General features: G+C 39.3%; 1 protein-coding gene across 1 annotated transcript in view; it reads left to right on the forward strand.

The window, feature by feature from the left end:
- Positions 1-23889, forward strand: part of DNAH5 (dynein axonemal heavy chain 5) — a 237404-nt gene that overhangs the window by 24242 nt on the left and 189273 nt on the right. Inside the window, exons 7-16 of the mRNA XM_047860273.1 lie at positions 602-778; positions 1794-1907; positions 2835-2942; positions 5296-5418; positions 5976-6191; positions 9903-10010; positions 15518-15603; positions 16640-16961; positions 17902-18108; positions 22961-23132. Coding sequence (XP_047716229.1) covers positions 602-778; positions 1794-1907; positions 2835-2942; positions 5296-5418; positions 5976-6191; positions 9903-10010; positions 15518-15603; positions 16640-16961; positions 17902-18108; positions 22961-23132 — 1633 coding nt within the window. The remainder of the gene's footprint in view (positions 1-601; positions 779-1793; positions 1908-2834; positions 2943-5295; positions 5419-5975; positions 6192-9902; positions 10011-15517; positions 15604-16639; positions 16962-17901; positions 18109-22960; positions 23133-23889) is intronic.

A 23889-nucleotide genomic window follows, 5' to 3' on the forward strand; every position in this document is an offset into this window, starting at 1 on the left:
AGAAGAGATAGTAAAAAATTTGAAGAGAGGAAAGCAAGTAACTTTAAATACTTAATGTAACAAGAAGACTGCACTTTGTCAATTTTTTTTTTCTCAAGGTGTATTTTACAGAGAATCTCTGTAGCAGTACAAGGAGTTTTCTAGTCAGTGTGCCTTCTAAAAGGGAGCTCGAGACTTTAAAAAAAAAAAGTTTAAAAAAACATTTTCAGAAAAATCCAAAGTGTCGGCAGACATTTAATCAAAAAGTAATGAAAATTAACCAACAGTTAATGAAAGTTAACCAACTTAAGGCATGCAGACTTTCCAAGGTTATATTGCTCTAAGGGTATACGGTAAGTGAAGAGTCAAGGAAATGTTCTGAGGTCAGGTCGTCCAAAAGCTCATTAGAACTTTCTAAATAAGTAGTTTTCAATTTGAGCATGTTCACTAAATTTTTGTTGAAGTTTTAAAAATGGATGCAAGTAAAAGGCTGTCCCTTGAAGCATGCAAATGAATACAAATATATCATGATTCAGAAAGCATAATTGATTTATTTCCCAGTGTATAACTTTCATACCGCCAGCCCTATTCAGAGGTTCACAGTTCTGCCGTGCATTATCAGGTCCTTGCTGAAAACAACCAGCTGCGTAAGGAAGCGGATGACCTCGGGCCCCGAGCAGAGTTGGAGCACTGGAAGAAAAGACTGTCCAAATTTAACTACCTTTTGGATCAATTAAAAGGCCCGGATGTGAAGGCTGTCTTGGCAATGCTTGCTGCTGCTAGGTCTAAACTTCTGAAGGTTGTCAGCCATTTCTTTCTGCTTTATGAAACGGGAATGGAAATTCTCTGTGTGTATTTTCATGTCATAGAGTAACTAGGAACAGAAAAATGTTGTTATACCTTTATGAAAAAACTTGAAGGCTGGATAATCTTGCCCTTTTATAATTCTGGGTACTGTGGACATTGCCTTTGAATTAAGAGTATTTGTTGGCTGGTGTGCATGTATGTATATGTATTATTAGAGAGCATTGCATGTAATTAAGATGTAGCTTCACATCACGATTATGTATATATTTTGAATTCAGACTAACCAGGAGTTGTAATAACAAAAACTTACTTTGATATATATATATAAACTTACTTATATATAAACTTATATATATATATATATATATATATATTAGCCCTAGTATATTCGTTTTATATCCCCCTGTAACAAATTACCCTAACACTTAGCAACGTAACACAGCAAACATATATTACATCCCAGTCTGTGTGCTGTGTGTCAGGAATTTAGGGGCAACTCACCTGGGTGCCTCTGACTCAGGATCTCTCCTGAGGTCACAGTCAGGGTGTTGGTTCATCTGAGGCTCACCTGGGGGGAGGATCTGCCTCCAGGTTGCTCATGAGGTCATTGCAGGATTCAGTTTCTTGCTCGCTGTGGGCTGGAGGCTTCCTTCGGTTCTTACCATACAAAGTATGGGAGTGAGGTGCACGATGGATCCAGGAGCCAGTGGAGGAGAGAAAGTGTGGGTTCAAATGGAGGTGCTGCCCTCTTGATGCTCTGTCCTAGTTAGCAAGTAGATTTTATAAGGGAAGGCCTTAAAGAGATACCTTTAAACATTCGGCCCCAAAATTTAAATTGCTCCCCAACGTGGCCATACCCCTCACTCCTGTGGATTCAGTTTTCTGTGAGATGCACAGGATAAACTGGAAGTCTGACACAACGGACCTGTGGTGGCTGTTAGCAGCTGTTATATTGGAAGTTCCTTTATAATAATTGCATAAAAATTGCTTTCCTGTCTTGTGCTTAGACTTGGCGGGAGCTGGATATTCGAATCACCGATGCAGCTAATGAAGCAAAGGACAATGTCAAATATTTGTACACACTTGAAAAATGCTGTGACCCCTTGTACAGTAGTGACCCTGTGAGTTGAAGAAACCTACTTGCTTAGTCTGCTGGTAAACCTTTTGCACTGGCGGAATCGAGCATGGAGTTTGGTTCATTAATATTAAAGTTTGTTGGAAAAGTCTTAGAAACCTCCTTTTAGTCTCAAGAAAATTTTATATGTATACAGTTGGCCCTTGAGCAACATGGGTTTGGACGGCGTACGTCCACTTACACATGAGGTTTTTTTTCCAAAAATACAGTATATTGCTGAAAGTATATTTTATCTTTCTTACCATTTTCTTTTCCCTAGCTTACTTTATTGTAAAAACATAGTATATAATACATAAAACATACAAAATATGTATTAATCAACTGTTTATATTATCGGTAACAGTAGGCTATTAGTAGTTAAGTTTTGGGGGGCAGTCAAAAGTTGTGCATGAATTTTCAACTACATGGGGATTGGTGTGCCTGACCCCTCATTGTTCAAGGGTCAACTGTACATATGTATATATCTATCTGTATCTATCTGTCTGTCTGTCTATCTCTCTGAGATGGATATGCAATATTATATTTTAGAATCTTTTTTGCGTATTCCGGTTTCCATTGAGTATTGTAATTGACATTCTGGATGATACTCAAAGAGGTGTTGGAAAAGTTATCGATTGGTGTTTTATCTTTTAACTTTAGGGAGTGCCTGCTTTTATTGATTACAAAATTAATGTTAACCTTGTCATTAACAGTTAATGTTTCTTGCATTGAAACAAATTTGATTAACTGCATATGACTAATAAAAATGAAATTACCTTTAAATACATCTATGTGGAGTGTTAGATAATATTTTAAAAATTTAACTAAAAATCTCTTGGCTAATTTTATTCTAATGAAGATTGAATGGTTATACTATCAGGATTTTGCTGAATTTGGTATTTGTTTCTCTGAAAACTTTTGTGGTGTCTTCTAGATATCCATGGTTGATGCTATCCCTACACTTATAAATGCAATTAAAATGATCTATAGTATTTCCCATTACTATAACACCTCTGAGAAGATCACGTCTCTGTTTGTAAAGGTAAGTTCGTAGCATAGATCCCATGGTCACTTGTATTTTTTTGCAATGTTGATTTTTTGATAATTAGAAATTACCATATGGGCACAATTCAATGTCTGTGTATCCTACAATTAAAAAAAAATTTAATCTGTAAAATAGATATAGAATTAAGTGTATTCGTGAGGCTGATTCTTGCAAATCATAAAGCATTATTTCCCAAAATAATTATTATAATAAATAATTGGGCTATTTTTTTAATTAAAAATTTTTTTTAAATGTTTATTCATTTTTGAGAGACGGGAGAGACAGAGCATGAGTGGGGGAGGGGCAGAGAGAGAGGGATACACAGAATCTGAAGCAGGCTCCAGGCTCTGAGCTTTCAGCACAGAGCCCAATGCGGGGCTCGAACTCATGTACTGTGAGATCGTGACCTGAGCCGAAGTTGGACACTTACCCGATTGAGCCACCCAGGCACCCCAATAATTGTGTTATTTATATAATAAAATTTTAACAAAGAGTCTTTTTGGAATTTCTTTCCCTATGTTATTTAGCACATTATTTATTCCTTTTGGGTAAATTTTAATTAAGAAAAACTATATTTAACTGGCTTTCTCCTGTTTTATATTTTATGTGCCACTTTTCCAAATTTATTTGATGCCACAGTTGTTTACTTGGTGTTATTAGAACAGTTATCATGGTCATAAAAGCCACTTGCAACATTTCAGTAATCCTAAAGCAATTATAATGATTCTGCCAAAAAACATAACGATGTTTAAACCGTATGTCCTAACTCATAAGCGTTTATGGTGAGCACCGTTGCTTTCCCCATTTTGAACAGTCTCTAAGAAGTAAATGCCTTTCATCACCAAGGTGAAAATTTTCAATGTTGTGCTAAAAAAGAGGCATTTCTGCCTCATCAGGACTTGTGTTGTGAATGCTCGCATAGTAGGAGGCATGGTTCTTCTTGGGAAGGGGTACGTCCAGCCTGAGAACTGGACAGGAGGCTCCCTTTTCTCTGCTCTCAGTCAGGCAGTTCAGGTAGAGAAAGGAGGGAAATCCATGAGATTCTTGCTCCACTTCTTCCCATGTTAAAAGGACATGTGAGGGTCGCGAGGGATATTCCCTGAGAAGGAGCCTCCAAAGCCAATTTGTATCATCGCTCCAGACTTCATGCATATTATCCGCAAGGCTTGTTTTTGCACAAAATTGTGAAACCATCATTTATCTAATTTTGGAGAAGCTTTCATTATGGAAATTTTGAGATGGGTACAAAGGACAGAGAATTATACACCAGACCCCCAAGTCCCTGTCGCCCAGGCTCTGTCTGCACGACACCCATCTTGTTCCACACTCCCCTCCAGCCTTTGCACTGCCCGTCCCAGACATCTTGCCATTCCATGCGTACATAGTCATCTGATTTTCCTTTTACATTATAAAAAAGTCATAAGAAAATTCTGAAGTTTTTTTTTGCAGTTTGGAGGAATGGATAAAATATTAGTGGTTACGGATGTCAGCTTGACTCTATTCTCTTCTTCTCCTTTTTGACATTTCTGCTACAGCTCCTGGTGTCATGAAATGGTCAGGTGGACAGTCCTTTCCATGGCACTTGGAGACTGTGAGTTACATGTTGGAGCAGCCTACCTAAGGAGACTAGGGGGACTCTCAACAGCTTTCAGACAGGGAAGTGAATTCTCTCCTGGTTGGTCGAGATGTTCCTCCTGCATAAACCAGGGGGCCTGAATTGTTGATTGGCCACAGCGCTTCCAACTCTGTGATTTCACAAATGGTTTTGACAGTACATATTAGAATCGAAAAAAGACGAACAAATGGGAGTAGAGAGTAGAGGGGTGGTTGCCAGAGGCTGGGGAGGGTGGGCAGCAGGGAGATGCTACAACTCTCAGTTATAAGATGAATAAATTCTGGGGAATCTAACGCACAGCATAGCTACCATAGTTAATAATACTTGTATTGTGTACTCAAAAGTTGGTGAGAGAGCAGATCTGACGTCTTTTCAACACACACACACACACACACACACACACACACACACACACACAGTGGTAAACTGTGAGGTGGTACGTGTGTTTATCATGGTAATCATTTCACTCTGCATATGAATATAAAGGATCGTGTTGTACACCTGAAATATAAATAATTTTTGTTTGTCTTTTGTATAAATGAGCTAGGGCAAAAAAAGAGCTGGGGCAAAAAAAAGTGTTAGTGCTGGATCATGGCTGTGATGGAAAAAAAGAAACCTAGTGTCAAGGTCACAGATTGCACACCCTGAGAGGTAGAGGAGTCAGGGACCCTCCAGTTCAGTTTATGAGTGATGGCTGTTTTATGTACTTAGCACCATTTTATTGGGAAATTCCAGGTGACGAATCAGATGATATCTGCATGTAAAGCCTACATTACCAACAATGGAACTGCGTCCATCTGGAGCCAGCCGCAAGATGTTGTTGTGGAAAAGATATTGTCTGCAATTAAACTCAAGCAGGTAACGGTCAGCTTAATAACACGTTTAGATAATATTTTATTATTTTTATGTGGTTTTTGCTGATGCATCTTTAATCATTTGGCAATTATCGTTGTTGATTGCTGAAAATTAATTCTTTTTGTAAAAGAGTAATTCTTTATTGTGAAGAAAATTGAATGTTAATAAATCTCCTCTCAAAATTTATGCACTTATTCTGCTGTTTTGGGGCCCTGTGATGTCCTGATGCCACACTCAGTCCCAGAAATGCAAAGATGAGGTAGGTTCTTTAGTTTCTTGAGGATGAATTGGGAGTTAGACACCAAGTTAGGCTAATGCTAACACAGTGGGATCAAGTGGAAAGGCTGTGCCTTTGAGTTGCCTCGTGAATAATTAGTAATTTGCTAGATTGGGAGTTAGGAGATGATGACATTGCCAGCTGAAGAATGGGCATGTGCAAAGGCATGACACTGACAGGGTTTGAAGTTCCACCCTGACTTTACAGCTTCTTCCACGTGAGAGAATAAGGTTGATAACCTGGGTTATGTTCCCTTTCTAATATTTTGGTTTTTAATTTTAAGGAATACCAGCGCTGCTTTCACAAGACAAAACAAAAGCTTAAACAAGATCCAAATGAGAAACAATTTGAATTTAGTGAGATGTATATTTTTGGAAAATTTGAAACTTTCCACCGACGTCTTGCCAAGATAATAGACATCTTTACAACCTTCAGGACATACTCAGTCCTGCAAGATTCTAAAATTGAGGGGCTGGAAGACATGGTCACTAAATACCAGGTCTGTACTTTATTTTTGTTTAAAGATTTTATTTTTTTTTTTCTTTTTTTTTTTTTAACATTTATTTATTTTTGAGACAGAGAGAGACAGAGCATGAACGGGGGGAGGGCCAGAGAGAGAGGGAGACACAGAATCTGAAGCAGGCTCCAGGCTCTGAGCTGTCAGCACAGAGCCTGATGCGGGGCTCGAACTCACGGACCGTGAGATCGTGACCTGAGCGAAGTCGGACGCTCAACCGACTGAGCCACCCAGGCGCCCCAAGATTTTATTTTTTTTTTTAAGTAACGTCTATACCCAAAGTGGGACTTGAACTCATAACCCCAAGATCAAGAGTTGCACGCTCCACTGACTGAGCCAGCTAGGCGCCCCCGAGGTTCTGCCCTTTAAAACTAAATTTCCTACCTTTTCTGTAACTAAAACTTTAATATCTCGTACAAGTATTTATATTTAGAATGATTCAAATAATCTGTAATGTTAGATGTAAGCTCATGACCCTTGAACAATAAAGAAATTAAATCTATTTGAGAATTGTGTAAGGGTGCTAATATGTTCTTCTCAGGTATGTGATTATGAGAATGACTTACCAATAGTCTAAAATTAATCATCATTAGTAAGAGCATTTTCATTAGCATAGAAAAATGTTTAAATATAACTTATTATTTCATTTATTTGTGCAAAAAATATTTAATGAAACATATACTATGCTTCAGGCACTAACTGATGCTGAGTTCTGGATGCATCTGATTATGGCTGCATTTAATCTTTTTATTTGGACCTATGTTAGCAAAATAAAAGGGACGTATTTTAGCGAAATAAAAGATTTTAATTTAGCCCAACAGTTTTTTTTTAATTTTTTTTAATGTTTATTTATTTTTGAGACAGAGAGAGACAGAGCATGAATGGGGGAGGGTCAGAGAGAGGGAGACACAGAATCCGAAACAGGCTCCAGGCTCTGAGCAGTCAGCACAGAGCCCGACGCGGGGCTCGAACTCACGGACCGCGAGATCATGACCTGAGCTGAAGTCGGACGCTTAACCGACTGAGCCACCCAGGCGCCCCTAGCCCAACAGTTTCTAATTATTTTGATTTTTAACTGCTTTATCTTGTAAGGGTAGGTGTGTAACTAATCTTAGTTTTTAAAGCAGGCACAATGATCTAATAATGTTTTGAAGAGTTTTGAAAAACAATTTCCGAACAAAATGGGTTTTGAATTCTTAGTCTTGATATAGTTAAGTTTTTCTTGTTTGGGGACAGTGATATTAGAAGCTAATTTTTTTTTTTTTTTGTACTCGAATTTGAAAAGAATCACAAAATCTACTGCCACACGTTAGTTTTTGTACTCCAACAGTTTAGTCTAATATAAGGAATCTTTTTCATTTCCTGAGTAGACCAGATTTTAGGAGAGTAAGAGAAAAGACCTTTTTTATATAGCAGGAAACATTTTAGGTGGGTTGGGTGTTATCTGCAGGGTGGATAATCTATATCTGAAACCGACAGTTTTGCAAGACAAAGACCGAATATATTCATTTACTTTTCAGCTTGGAATTTATTTATTTTCTATTCTTAATGAAAAAATAACTTTGGAGCATATGTCAAAGTTTATTTTTGAAGGAGAAGTTGAGCTATACATCTAAATGCAGATAAAGACTGTTCTAACCTGATAAAAATACTGGGAAGAGAAATAGTTCTGAAAATCTAACGTGAAATACTGATTAAAATGGATGTACCAGAGGACAGTGAGATAAAATGTAGACGGTGCGTGAAAGCATCTAGTGAGGTTTTTGTGTATTAGTACCAGTGTTAGAAGCTCAAAATGGTGACCATGGAAGTGACACTGAGGTTCCTTGTGTAGCTATCAAGGTCCTGTCCACCCCTCCTGTCTCTTCATCTGCTTCTCTTCTCCTTTGATGTTCTCTGGACACAGGTCATTTCAGTTCAGTCCACTTTGGGGCTTCTAGAGCTTTTCTTCCTGGAAAGTTCTGCCTCTGGACCATCACATGGGTACTCTTTCTTGGCCTGTAGATCTTCATTTAAATGACCCTTTTGGTTAGGTTTTCCTTGATCTCTGTTCTTCTCAAGCACTCAATGTCACATTACTCATTTTATCACTGTGTGAAATTATCCTGTCCATTTGCTTGTGCTTTACATAGATTCTGACCCCGTCCCGCACCGAGGCTGGACGTTCTTTGAGGGCAGGGACATTTGTTTTTTCAGCTCCTTCCTGTGTTTTCAGAGTTCACTAGCATGTAATAGGTGCACAATAAATACCCGTCAAGTAAATGGTTTACTAGGTTGAGTTGGATTAGTTGGTTGAAGGTCATGATTAATGTTTGTCAGCTTAATACTCTTAAGTGACCATTAAATCCAAACATAGAAAAGAATTTTCTAAGGACCCCAAATCTTTGTTTCTTTGTTTCTTTCTTTGTTTCTTTCTTTTTTCTTTTTCTTTCTTTCTTTCTTTCTTTCTTTCTTTTTTGCCACATTAAAATGTAGTAATGCAGCTTTTCAATGCTCATAACATGATGGATGGCACCATATGTATATAGTGTCTACATAGAGCTAATTTTGTAGTTATACAGCATGAAAGAGTAGGTTGTTTTAGTTAGTAAACTTGATTCAAGGAGTTCTGCATTTTATACACTTGTCTATTGAGAGATGTGAATTGATGTTTAAATGGAAATGACTTTGAAGAGGAGGTGATGGAAGGAGGCCCAACTTTCTTCATAAAAATTATATGCCTGTGTCAACAATGTGGGCACCTGAGTTTGAGAATGGCTTAGTACCTGGTTAAGAATGATCATAGAGCATTATAGCTCATTATTCTGAGCAAACAAAACTTAGGATAATAGTATTCTCAAGGAGACGAGTTGCTTGATTTGTACTTTCATAGTCACAGACTGTAGCTTTGCAGGGTGGGAGGAAGCAGTTAATTCTGGAGATTCTTGAGACGGCAGATTGCGGTTTGATGTTTTATTTAAGACATGTGAGGCTTAGAAGGTAGTTTTTCATCTGTAGATGCTACAACTATTTTCTTCCTAGGTTGGTTGTGTTCTGTTACTGCTATTTATTTTCTGAGAAGACTTAAACTTTTCAGTGAAAAATGTTTTAATAATTCTACTCTGGACTTTTTAAAAAAATTCAGATATCATTAGTAAGAAATTAAAAAGGAATTTTCTTTAATGTTTTTACTGATTTTTGAGAGAGAGAGAGAGAGAGCGAGCGAGCGCACAAGCGGGGGAGGGGCAGAGAGAGAGAGAGAGAGAGAGAGAGAGAGAGAGAGACAGAATTCAAAGCAGGCTCCAGGCTCTGAGCTCTCAGCACAGAGCCAGACGTGGGGCTCGAACTTACAAGCCATGAGATCATGACCTGAACTGAAGTCAGACGCTCAACTGACTGAGCCACCCAGGCACCCCAGAGAAATTTTTAGAGAAAACACCTCTCCTGCTTTTCAGCTATGGTTTTATTTTATATTTTTCTTCAGGAATATGTAAAACCTCATGAAAATGCTTTCTAAATGATTTCTCTGAATGCACTTGGCAAGATTCTATTGCCCCTGATAAGCATTAAGCCATGTGAATAATTAAAGAAATAAGGCTCCTTTTAAGTTGATTTTTGAAAGATGATTATATAGGTTCTACATTTAAAGGTCCTATTTAATTGAGTGTTGCGAGAATGTTGAGACAATGTCTTATTTCTTTCATAACATTTCAGAGTATTGTTGCCACCATAAAGAAAAAGGAATATAATTTCTTAGACCAGAGGAAAATGGATTTTGACCAGGATTATGAAGAGTTTTGCAAGCAGACTAATGACCTTCATGTAAGTTGTATAATAAAATTCCTGTTGACAGCCGTGTGTTTTATTTTTTCCCTTCTGTATGATGCTGTTGCTAATCATTAACCATTCAGAAGGGAGAGGCGGCTTCATCATAGAGGTGACCGATCGCAACCTCAGCCTGTATTTTGTGATTTCACATTAATAATTGAAGGCTCTTTTTCATGGATTAAAGGGTCATAAATATAGCTTTGGATAATGATCTGTAATCATACTTTTTCATGCCTTCCATCTTAGTTCTTAGAGAATTAACTTTCATCTCCTGTTGAAATGTGGAGTTATTAGAATATAGAAATTTGTTTCTGTTTGTTTGTTACTTTATAGCAATGATTACGACCGACTGTCTGCCAGATTGGAAAGCCAGGGTTGCAGCTGGCTTTAGAAACAGTGGTGCCAGGACCCACTCAGCACCTGGACCCCTCTTGGTCTGCAGCCCACTTCTCTCTTCCTTCCCCCCCCCCCCCCCCCCCCCCCCGCACTGACCAGTCATCTTGACTTCCAGCCCATATGGGGGGGTCTGGGTCTCTTGGAGGGGGGGAGCGGGCTGTGAGTGTTATCAGAGAAGAATCAAGGAGGGTGAGGGGGAGATGACCCCATCGGTGTCTACTGAAGTTTCATATTCAGACTTCTTTTCATCCTAGTGAATTCCGAAGTGTATGCCTTTCTGATTTGAAAAGGAAAATGACCATTCTGTTACTTCTTTCCCACAAGTTCTGTTTTGAAGTCAATTCGTACATTTCAAGGAAAAAGAGCTCTGAAGGGTGGGTCCAATGGTAAAAAGGAATCATAACAAAATGAGCTAATTCTATATGTTAGGTACTGTCCTGAGCACTTTATGGGTGTTAATCATCTGATCATCACAGAGATAACAACTGGGAGAGTTGGGATTAAATCCAGGCATTCTGGCTCTAGCATTCAAGTTTTTAACTATTATGCTAGAATAAATGTTTCGGTTGATGGGAAGATATAGTGCCTATGGTAATTTATGCAGTGACCTTGTTTGGGGGCCAATTAGACATGAGGACGATGGGAAGCTATGGGCAGTGGTGATGCTGATTCTCTGCTCCAGCTTCCCTTCCCAGCAGTTTCAGATCACACGGCACTTTAGTAGCTTGTGTGGGGGTGGATAGAAGTGGACGGTGAACACCCTGAGGGCAGGGCTTGTGTTCATTCCTCTTTGTGTCTCCAGGGCGCCTTACCTAACTGGAGAGAGCGGAAGGAATGTTTGCCAAATTAGTGTGTGAGTAAGGAATTCGATTTATTGCAATTAAACAAGCATCTACTGTACATCAATTAACAACTATGCTTCTTTGCTGTGGGTTATAAAAACAGAAGTAAATCAAGTAGATTTGCCCTCAGAGCTCACAGCCAGAGGCAGACATGCGATATGGTTAAAATATAAGCACATAGGGGTGCCTGGGTGGTGCAGTTGGTTAAGCGTCCGACTTCAGCCAGGTCACGATCTCGCGGTCCGTGAGTTTGAGTCCCGCGTCAGGCTCTGGGCTGATGGCTCAGAGCCTGGAGCCTGTTTCCGATTCTGTGTCTCCCTCTCTCTCATGCTCTGTCTCTCTCTGTCCCAAAAATAAATAAACGTCAAAAATTAAAAAAAAAAATATAAGCACATATATGTTAGAATAATGAGTACCTTATTTAAGGAAGGGCAAATAGTGGCTAAAATGACCAACTCTAAAAGTGTAATATTCTGATACCATGCCCGGAAGTGAGGATTCAAAGATAAAAAGACATATTCTAAAGAAGTCCCAGGGCAACTTACAGGACAGGCCTGGAACACAGGTAGGATTTGATAGTTGCGGCGACCCGTGAGGGTGGGACGTGAGCCTAGGAGAATAACCCTGTCTTCTGCTTGGCTGGGACTGGTGGAGCTTCAGAGAGGAGGCTTTGGAGAGGAGGCTGATGCTAGAACAGACATGGGTGGGGGACACCCGAGGAGTGGGGAAACCTTTTCAAGACTGCGCTTACTTTATGTAATACCAAGAATATAATTTTATAAATGCCCTACAGCCTGGCTTTAAAGCATTAGTTGTAGATTACTAGTGCCTATTCTCATAATTTTTTTTTAATTCAACACTATTGTTTATCTCATCTTACACCTCAGACGTGGTCTACTTATTTCTTTGGTTGAATGGCCAATTTTTCCTTTGACTTGTCTCTTTCTATTGTTTTAAAAGATTTATTTATTTATTATTTATTTTTATAATTGCTCGTGTATTTGCCTTTATTGAGATCTTTATTTCTCCATATGGTTTCAAGGTACATATATTTTTTTAACATGCCAAGATTAAGATTTTTAAAAAAAATATAATTTATTGTCAAGTTAGCTAACATACAGTATATACAGTGTGTTCTTGGCTTCGGGAATAGATTCCTATGATTCGTCACTTACAACACCCAGTGCTCATCCCAACACGTTCCCTCCTCAGTGCCCATCACCCATTTCCACTCCCCACCCCCACCATCAACCCTCAGTTTGTTCTCTTATGGTTTGCCAAGATTTTTATTTTTAAGTAATCTCTACACCCAATGTGGGGCTCGAACTCACAGCTCTGAGATCAAGAGTCACATGCTCTACTGACTGAGCCAGCCAGGTGCCCCTCCATTCTCTTTTTCTTAACCAGTCCCTTTCTTCTTAATTTATTATTATTATTTTTTAATTTTAATTTTTTTATTTGAGAGAGAGAGAGAGAGAGAGAGAGAGAGAGAGAGAGAATGTGAGCAGGGGAGAGGGGCAGAGGGGGAGAGAGAGAATCCCAAGCAGACTCCATGCTCAGTGTGGAGCCTGATGAGGGGCTCGATCCCATGATCCTGGGATCATGACTGGGGCCAAAATCAAGAGTCAGACACTCAACTGACTGAAGCACTCAGGAGACCCCTGCCTTTCTCCTCTAAATTACTCACCCACTCTCACTGAATTCAGCTCTTGTCTCTATAAAATCAGGATGAAAATACTGACTTTCCTACAGCTCTGGTTAGAGTTGGGGACAGAGGTGATGAGCCTTGGAGATAAGAGATAGAGGGGACCAGTAACTGGTATCTCCAAGATAAAGACTGGAGGGCATGGGTGGTGGTGGTGGGGGGGTGGCAGTACATGAGTGATTTTGATCAGGGTTGTGTCCAGGGGATCAGAGCCTGGAATCCTGGGTTCATGCTGGTGCTAACAGGTCAGAGAGCGAATGCCTTGGAACCAGGTGAGCCATTAGAAGTCTGGCAGGCAGAGCCTAGCAGGCAGAGGAAGGCAGTATTTGGCAAAGGACCAGCTGTTGAGATGTCAAGCTGAGGCAAGAGAAGACTGAGAAGGACCTGAGAGCCCAGAACTTGTAAGAGGACTAGTATGAAGATTCCATGGCCAGATTCCATAAGACTCTCAGAATGGACCTAGGGAAGAGGGAAAAGAAGACTAATTCAAGGTCTTAAATATTCATACAGAGCTTAGCATAGGCCTTTGTGAAGCCACAGGGTAGGAAAGCAAGGAAAACCAGGTGCAAATGTTAGGGCTCAGTAAAGCTGCTCTCTGTAGTTCTAGGGAGGTAATGGAGGCATTGCAAATATTCTAGTTGTGCATGGTTTATACACAGTTGTTCTTTTTTTTTTTTAATGTAGTGACAACATTTGAATGTTTATTTCGTAGGCTAACTGTACTATTTAGTGCAGGACAGTTTCTCAATCCTAAGATGTGGTTTTTGCAGAAGAAATAGCGTCATTTAATATATGTATAATGTATAACATATGTAAAATGGTATATGTGTGTGTGTGTATATATATATATGTATATATAGTTTTAGTAGGAGTAGTGAGAAGTATTGAGAGCAAGAATATATTGTGATAGGTATAGTGATCCTTCAGCTTTGGGGCTTTGCTGAATGGGGCAGGGAGCCCCCCAGGTAGCAATGTTTCTTCAAGTGTTAAGTGTTTCCAGTGGTGTCCTGGATATTTCCAACTGGTCTTGCCAAATGATTTGTGTACAATCAAGCTCATCTTGGTACTAATTCTCACTGCATATGCAACTGGCTTCCCAGTTGTGTGTAATTTAATGATCCCTTTAGAATTGTAGAGGCTCAAAATTTTTGTCTGGTAAAATTGAGAAGAATTGGTTGTACCTTTACCTTGAAGCATGAGATAGAAAATAATGAAATATTTTTTTTTTGTCTTTAATGAATTAATTTAGATTTTAATGACAACTGTACTAAATCTTAGAATGACCAAGAATAAATCATGTACTTCATTTTTTGGTGCGATTTTTTTTTTTTTTTTTTTTTTTTTTACATAAAATTGTACGATAGTGTAAGATATGTGAGGTTCTCAGGACAACTCATAATGAAAATCATTTTGGAAAATCGATCTGAGGGCTTAATGAAAGAGGTATTTCTTAAAAGTTTGGTATTTAAGTCATTCCTTTTGAAATTCTGGAATTTGAATTTTTGTAATTTTGTAATTCTGGAATCTGAATTTTTGTAATTTTGGAATTACTTACTAATCTCTTTTTCTGTAGTGGTTTTATGTTCCTGGGCTCTGGAAGTGTTTCTACAGAGTAGTTTTGCATTTCTTCTGCTGGGGCCCCAGTGGTTTCGCTATTCCAGACTAGCTGTTATATTAATTTCTTGGGTTAGACACTGCCCTTCCCCCACCCCCCATCTCGTGTGTAGTTTAAACTCAGACCCCTCTTTTAGGTGTGGTGCAGACATAGGATTTCATTTGCTCTAGGGCAGGGATCAGCAAACTATGCCCAAGGGCCAAACCCTCCATGCATCTTTGCTTATGGATTGTCTATGGCTGCCTCTGCATATGGTGATAGGTGAGTGATTGTGAAAGGGACCTATGCCCCACAAAGCTGAAAATAGTTACTGTCTGGCCCTTTACAGAGGAGGTGCGGGATCCTGATTCAGGGGGCCTGGTTCATCCATTCATGACTCTGGGCAGATGGCAAGCCCCCATGCTGCTTTCCCTACCTTGTGGACAGAATTATTGCTTGGGCCGGGCTGCATTTCAAGGGCTGTGGCTTTCTACAGCGATCTGTTGAGAGTGTTAGGACCCCACCGCTTCTCTACTCACATTGAGATAAAACCCCACTTCCTGCCCCCCAGGCCCTGTATCTGACCCAAGCCCATGGAGCCTGACTTCGTGCCAGGTCCTGTGATTGCCCTGGCTTTCAAGACCCTCTCTGTTATGGCTTCTGGGCATTTATCTTTCAAGCTCAGGGGAGGACTAAATTTTCTGTTATGCTTTTTCCTATATTATATGTGCTCGTAGAGAATGGGGAACTCTTCTGTCTTGTTGCTAAATAGGACTTTTAAAAATCAATAATATTGTAATAACTTATGGTGACAGCCGGTGGCCCACACCTATGTGGTGAGTGCTGGTTCAATCAACATGTTGTACATCTGAAACTAAAGAATGTGTACTCTAAAAAAATTAAAGGAAAGAGGTCTTTTCCAATGAGAATTCACTGTTTACAATCAGACCTTATTCTATTTCAGAACGACTTGCAGAAGTTCATGGATGTTACGTTTGAAAAGATTCAGAACACAAATCAAGCTCTAAGTATGTTAAAGAAATTTGAAAGGTAAAAATTTGAAACAGATTCTATTCTGTCTTCTAAAACTGGGGCCATATGAACACAGTTTAGCTTATTTTGTTATTATTAATTAAAATCCTTTCTCGACAATCTGCATAACAAGGTCAGAGTTTTTAAGTTCTTCAGATGTTAAGAGTTTGTTTTATTTCCTGTTAGCTTTGAACTACCATGTGATTGTCTATCATAATATTACTTAATGTTTAAGTAATTAAAAAAAAATTCTTACCAGGTTAATGGTTTTGCTTAGATTTTAAGGATTTATACTATTTTTTTTTTTCAAGCCCAATGTGGGGCTTGAACTCGTGACCCTGAGATCAAGAGTCACATGCTCTACTGAGCCAGCCAGGCATCCCAATACTATTATTTAAAGCCACTTTATTGAGATAATGGATGGGTTGATACCATTCTGATTTTTTAAATATGCCAACCAAATATCTCATTTTTTTTCCATTACTGTATGTTTTAAAAAAATGTTTATTTATTTATTTTGAGAGAGAGCGAGAGAGAGAGAGAGAGAGAGAGAGAGAGAGAGAGAAATGAGTGAGCAGGGGAGGGGCAGAGAGAGAGGGAGATAGAGAATCCCAAGCAGGCTCTGCAGTATCATTACAGAGCCTGATGTGGGGCTCGATCCCATGACCCTGGGATCATGGCCTGAGCTAAAATCAAGAATCAGATGCTCAACTGACTGAGTCAGCTAGGGACCCCTCCATTGCCATAGGTTTTAAAATGAATCTTTTTTTTTTTAAAGTTTATTTATTTATTTTGAGGGAGAGAGACAGAGAGAGTGTGCAAGTGGGGGAAGGGCCGAGAGAGCAAGAATCCCAAGCAGGCTCTGCACTGTCAATGCAGACAGAGCCTGATGTGGGGGGTCAAACTCATGAACCATGAGATCATGACCTGAGCTGAGTTCCAGAGATGCTCAACTGACTGAGCCACCCAGGTGCCCCTAAAATAAATCTTAATAAAGGAGATTGCTAGGTATCTTCCCATTCATTCAAACCATTCACTTTTTGTTTTTTTTCAGGTTGAATATACCTAATCTCGGTCTTGATGACAAATATCGGCGTATTCTTGAAAACTATGGGGCTGACGTCGATATGATCTCCAAGCTGTATACGAAGCAGAAATGCGATCCTCCTTTGGGTCGAGATCAGCCTCCCATTGCTGGGAAGATTTTGTGGGCCCGACAGCTCTTCCAGAGGATTCAGCAACCAATGCAGCTTTTCCAGGAGCACCCGGCTGTGCTACAGACAGCTGAAGCCAAGCCTGTGATTCGCAGTTACAACAGGGTGGCCAAAGTCCTCCTGGAGTTTGAAGTTCTCTACCACAGGGCATGGCTTCAACAAGTGAGTCTCTACATGTGTGCCCTTCAAAGACATCTTCATTGCCGGGTCAAGAGGAAACCCTCTGCTAGCATTTTATTCCTGTAGAAAGTTGGATTTGTGGGTATTTCATAAGACAGGTTTGGTTGAATGTAGGTAATCAGTCAAAGAGTATAATATGTCCATGAAGAAAAATAATGATTGATTTTGAAAAAAATTATAAGGCAGGTAACAGAAACTCATTTTTATTTAATTTACAAACTCCTAAGAGAGAAAGAAGATCCTGTTTATTGGTTCTTTTACCTAGTGGATTGGGATTTCTGACTTTTTTCTAATCCATTAACTTCCTTGATGTGTTGCTAAACATTAGTATGTCTCTGTAAAGCGAAATCTTAAATTTTCTTTGGTTATCCTAGGTTCATCAAATTGTATTTCATACCCTACCCACTCTTGTATGTCTTTGTAGATTGATGGGAAGTATCTCAGAGGATGAAATTCAGCCTTACAGGCCCCCTAAAATGCTATCCCATTTTCCTGGTTTAGCTCTTGGTGCCTGAGCCAATAACAGAGAGGTCTCCATGGTGGTATTCATTGTTTCTCTAGATAACTAAAACCAAATTTAGTGGGTTGAATAAAACTTTTATTAGGAAGAATAATGAGTTGGGCACGATGGTATCAGGGAGCTAAACGGGTTTTGAGAAGCCTCTGCAGTGTTCACTTACCTGTTGGGTGTGAGAGGGTCATGACCCAGGCATTTTGTCAGACTGACTGCATAGCATCACTACCAAGAGCTCGAAGGCACTTTTCTGAAAGTGACCTTGGAAGAAGAGTGTCGTCTTTAGTTTGAGAAGCTCAAATCCAAGGAAGAACACTTACTGGTCATCATTCCCAGAAATGACTGAGCTAGACCCCCTGTGGAGGCGCTGAACTTTCTAATAGTAAAAATGTTGATCTCTTGACACAGATTGAAGAAATTCACATAGGACTTGAGGCATCTTTATTGGTGAAGGCTCCAGGCACGGGGGAATTGTTTGTAAACTTTGACCCACAGATATTAACCTTATTTAGAGAGACAGAGTGCATGTCACAGATGGGTCTGGAAGTGTCACCATTTGCAGCTGCCCTGTTCCAGAAACGGGATGTATACAAAAAGAACTTCAGTAACATGAAGGTATGGTACTTTAATTTTTTCCTCTTTCTGGCTAGGCCCAGTTTGCATTAAAAAAAAAAAATCTGGTGGTATGTCACTATTGAGGGATAGCAAGTGCTCAGGATGACTGAGGTGGAGATTGAGAGGGAATGTGACTATAGGGAAGGTGGAGGCCAGCTCATCACCGATCATGTAAACCCAGGTTATAAGTTTGAATGCACCAGGAAGACATTGCAAGAATTCAAGTGGGAGCAAAAGGCATGATAGTTTTTACGATAAAACTATCATAAAAACTAACTACAGGAGGAAATCAATAATATCCATCTGAAGTAGAAGATGATTTTGAGAGATCTAAGTGGAAATATTATCCATGCAGATAGATATGTAAGTCTGGAGTAGAGTGGAGGAGTCAAAGTGGAAGACATAGTTTTGAGAGTTTTATTTTTATTAAATTTATTAAAAATTTTTTTTTTCTTTTTGAGAATTTTAAGAATATAGTTGGCATTTAGGGGCACCTGGCTGGCTCAGTGGGAAGAGCACGCAACTCTTGATCTTGGGGTCATGAGTTCAAGCCCCACACTTGGTGTAGAGATTAATAAAAAAAATAGATAAACTTAAAATATAGTTGGTATTTAATGTTATTGTCTTGGATGAGATCTCCAAGGAAGAGAATGTAGATAAAGTGGAGTAGAAGGCTACGGGTTGCCTCAATGTCAATGGGTCTGACAGAAGAGGACAAGTGTGCAACATGAGTAACTGGTAAGAGCAGATATTTTGGTAGGTTGGAGGACCATCTCAGATGTTGCAGAGTTATTGTGCTGAATATTTAACAGAGCTCCCAGGTTCCCACAGTTATGCTGAGAACTTGTTTTCTTCATCTGTTCCTTGGAGTGTAGTTCAAACAGGAAAGAAATGAGCCCACATAGACTAATAGTTATGAGAATGGATTCTAAAACCAGTTTGATCTGGATACAAATCATTATCTTTGGGCAAATTGTTTTACCCTTTGAAGCCTCAGTTTGTCATCATAAAATGAATAATATCTCATGGGGTTAAAGGATTAAGGTGAGAGGTAGAAGGTCTGCTGATTTGCTTTCCAGGTAGAATAAGTGATGGGCATTGAAAATAGATAAGCCGTGGATAATTGATTGAGGAAATGTAGAAGTAGCTGCTAATAGAACCATCCAACATAGGCTTTTTCAAAGTGGTTTTCATGGAAATTGAAAGGATATAGAGAAATTGCAGAAAAGTATTGTATGAAGAAAGGATTATGTGGTCCATTCGGAAAATGTTGGGTTTAACAAAATTCACAAAGTCCGTTGGGTTTCTTCTTTCTTGTGGTTTTTGCAGAATTATTAATTTTAATTGCTACTTTCCAAGAAGGAGGATCATGTATACAGTGGTTTCCAAGCTTATTCATCCAGGGACCACACTTTTCCTTATAGAATCTCTTAGGGCTAGTGGTTCAGGGAAAACATTTGGGTAAACGTTGATCTAATGACAAACTAATGTCAACATGCACATTACAAATAAGAACTTAAAAACAATTGTATTTAAGAAGTACATTAAATTTACTTTCTTATAATTAATTATTATTAATACTAACATTATGAAAAAAGGTAGGCTGCAAGTACTTTTAGTCTTATTTAAAATGGTAATGTATGGGGCACCTGGGGGGCTTACTCAGGTAAGTGTCCAACTTCGGCTCAGGTCATGATCTTACGGACTGGTCCGTGAGTTCAAGCCAAACATTGGGGTCTGTGCTGACAGCTCAGAGCCTGGAGCCTGCCTCAAGTTCTGTGTCTCCCTCTCTCTCTGTCCCTCCCCTGCACTCTCTCTCTCTCTCTCTCTCTCTCTCAAAAATAAAAGATAAACATTAAAAAAATTTTATCAAATGGTAATATATGAACAGAATACTGACACAGTTCAATATTATACAACAGGTAAATTTCATTGTAGGACAGAATCCATGAGTTTGTAATCACAAGCACTCCTTCTGATAACAACTAATTAATAAATTAGGGAAATATTGATGGATCACCTATATGCACCTGTTTCAGGTGCATTGGACAAAGCAGACAAAATTCTTGAAGAGAATTTTCTATAGAAACTCTTGTCCTTATATTCTAGTTGGGTAAGACTGAAAATAAGCAATGAACATTCTAAATAGATAAATTACATAGTTTATTAGAACGTGATAGGCACTATGGGAAAAAATGGAGCAGGACACAGGATAAAATGTTGGGGTGGTTTTTGGTGATGGTTTACAATATGAAGTAGGTATTCAGGACAGGCCTAATTGAGAAGATGACATTCGAGTAATTATTTGAAGGGGATACAAAGGACCTGAGGCTAGGGACCAGCAAGGATGACAGTAGGGCAAGAGTAGGTAAGGGATGAGAAGAATGATTAGAGATGAGATCAAAGAAGTAATGGGGACCAGATTGGGTAGATCTTTGTAGACCAACATAAGAACTTGTATCCCTGAATGAGATGGGAAGGCATGTGGCTAGGTAAGCAGAGGTATTACCCAGGCTTATTTACATTTTGAAAGGGTCATTCTTGCGGCTAAATTGAGCACAGACTGTACGGGGCATTAGTGGAAGCAGGGAGACAATGGTAGACCGTTACAGTAATTTAGAGGAGAGTCAGCGATAGTGGTAGCACTGCATATGGTAAACAGGTCAGATATAGGATCTCTTGAATATGGAACAAACAAGATATCCTGATGGATTGCCTGTGGGCGGGAGAGACAGACAGAAGCCACCGTCAGCTGAGATGGAGAATGCTGTGGGCAGAGAAGGTTTTGGGGAAGAACAAACTTCCAGTTTTGGACATGTTAAATCGAAATGTCTTTTATATATTCAATTGGAGATATTGAATAGGCTTAGGCCTTGTTTGCTTCTGGATTTGAGGAGCGAGGTCTGGGCTGAGATGTGAATTTAGTTGTCTTTGGCATACAGATGATACCTAAAGCCATGACATTTGGTGGGATCAACGCTGGTTCCTGACTCCTTATATGCTTTGGGTCTTACATCAAGACTTGGCGTGGGGCTCCTGGGTGGCTTAGTTGGTTACGTGTCTGACTCTTGGTTTCAGCCCAGGTCACAGTCTCATGGTTTTGTGAGTTCAAGCCCTGCATCAGGCTCTGCGCTGAGCGTGGAACCTGCTTGGGATTCTGTCTCCTCCCTCTTTCTCTGCCCTCCCCCTCTTACACTGTCTCTGTCTCTCTCAAAAATATATAGATACCTTAAAACAAAAAAAAAAGATTTGGCTTACAATTCCAGCAATGGGCCTAGGCAGATTTCTTTTCTTTTTTCTTTTTTTCTTTTTTAGAGTTTACATCCAAGTTAGTTAGCATATGGCGCAATAATGATTTCAGAAGTAGAAGCCAGTGATTCATCCCCTACATATAACTCCCAAGTGCTCATTCCAACAAGTGTCTTCTTAATGCCCCTTAACTTACCCATTTAGCCCATCCCCCCCCCCCACAACCCCGCCAGCAACCCTCAGTTTGTTCTCTATATTTAGGAGTCTCTTATGGTTTGTCCCCTTCCCTGTTTTTATATTATTTTTGCCTCCCTTCCCTTTTGTTGATCTGTTTTGTATCTTAAATTTCACATGAGGGAAGTCGTATGATATTTGTCTTTCTCTGATTGACTAATTTCGCTTAGCATAATATATTCTAGTTCCATCCATGTTGTTGCAAATGGCAAGATTTCACTCTTTTTGGTTGCCAAGTAATATTCCATTGTATATATATACCACATCTTCTTTATCCATTCATCTGTCGATGGACATTTGGGCTCTTTCCATACTTCCACTATTGTCGATAATGCTGCTATGAACATTGGGGTGCCTCTGCCCCTTCGAAACAGCACACCTGTATCCTTTGGATAAATACCTAGTAGTGCAACTGCTGGGTCGTAGGGTAGTTCTATTTTTAACTTTTTGAGGAACCTTCATACTGTTTTCCAGAGTGGCTGTACCAGTTTGCATTCCCCCCAGCAGTGCAAAAGAGATCCTCTTTCCACATCCTCATCGACATCTATTGTTACCTGAGTTGTTAATTAAGCCATTCTGATTGGTGTGAGGTGGTATCTCATTGTGGTTTTGATTTGTATTTCCCTGATGATGAGTGATGTTGAGCATTTTTTCATGTGTCTGTTAGCCATCTGGATGCCTTCTTTGGAAAAGTGTCTCTTCATGTCTTTTGCCCATTTCTTCACTGGATTATTTGTTTTTTGGGTGTTGAGTTTGATAAGTTCTTTATAGCTTTTGGATACTAACTCTTTATCTGATATGTCATTTGCAAGTATCTTTTCCCATCCTGTTGTTTGCCTTTTAGTTTTGCTGATTGTTTCCTTCACTGTACAGAAACTTCTTATTTTGATGAGGCCCCAATAGTTCATTTTTGTTTTTGTTTCCTTTGGGCTGAGGCAGATTTCTGGTGACCCCAGCATTTTGGGTGATGAGTATGGTCCACAGGAATTGCCCAGAGGAGCAGGAAGCGTGTGGTGCCAGCATACAAAGTTGAATGAATGAGCTTAGTGATGCACAGACTAAGTCATTGGTAACCTGGTCTAGAAAGTCACTTGACCTTAGAACTTTTCTCCCCTTTTTGGACAGGGGAAGGGGTGAGAAACTCCTATTCTTAATTTCTCTCAGCTGTATTTTATTGGATTAGGAATTTGTATTTAGGGAGAGATTTTGCCTCTCCCATTCTTGTGTTGTTTTGGCCACTCTACCTGCCGGGCTACTGTTGGAGCCCTACAGCTGGACTTTAACTAAAAGCCATCCTTTTGGATAAGAAAAAAAATGAGATAGTAGAAGTGTGGTATTCATTGATCATTTAACCTCCATTTCATTGCAGATGATGCTGGCCGAATACCAGAGAGTGAAGTCAAAAATGCCTCCCACCATAGAGCAACTGATGGTCCCTCATTTGGCTAAAGTGGACGAAGCTCTCCAGCCTGGCTTGGCTGCACTGACCTGGACATCACTGAACATTGAGACGTACCTAAAAAACACTTTTGCGAAGATCAGTAAGTCTGTCTGAATAGTTATTATTTCTCATTTTTGAAAGGCTGCGTTCTTAACGTCTATTGTATAATTTCTTCTAGATACTGGGATATAAATAATGAAATGAGACCGTTATTCTTAAGCTGTTTCTTAGGGAATTTTACCAAAATACACGAACTCATTAATTTCCTGGAAACTATACGTATTCACTATTTAATTTTATCTCCCAGAGATTAACTGCATTTAAAAATCATACTTACTATTGGACATTCGACTTTCAATAAGATGGTCAATTTAAAGTTGGAAAACTGTGATCCAGAGATGCTGGGTGACTGCTAATGTGATATAGATGTAAGCAGTAAGGGTGAGTTTAGAACCCGGTTTCCTTGCCTCCAAAACAATATTCTTTCCAAAATACAGCTCCCTGGGAACTAAAACAGGAGGAAATAGGCTAACATTCTAGAAGGAGATATTTAATAAAAGGTATAAAAACTTCATAATAAGAGTTATCACAACCAAGTTAGAACAGGCTCTACAAGCTATACTTTAGTACTTTTCTCCCTAGAGAATATTAGGATTAGAATGTTTGCATTTGGATGTCTTATTATTATGTTACCTGGGACAGGAGCTAGCTTCTAAAGAAGCTCTCCTTAGTTCTCGTATTCTGTTTTCTTTTTGCGATTTACATGAAGGATCTGAGATGGATGTCAGAAGTCCAAGATGACTCTTAGGGAGTTAAAAATCAAGGTATCAGCACAGATAGTTCCTTCTGGAGGCTTT

This window comes from Prionailurus viverrinus, chromosome A1 (assembly GCF_022837055.1).
Source record: "Prionailurus viverrinus isolate Anna chromosome A1, UM_Priviv_1.0, whole genome shotgun sequence".
NCBI lineage: Eukaryota > Metazoa > Chordata > Mammalia > Carnivora > Felidae > Prionailurus > Prionailurus viverrinus.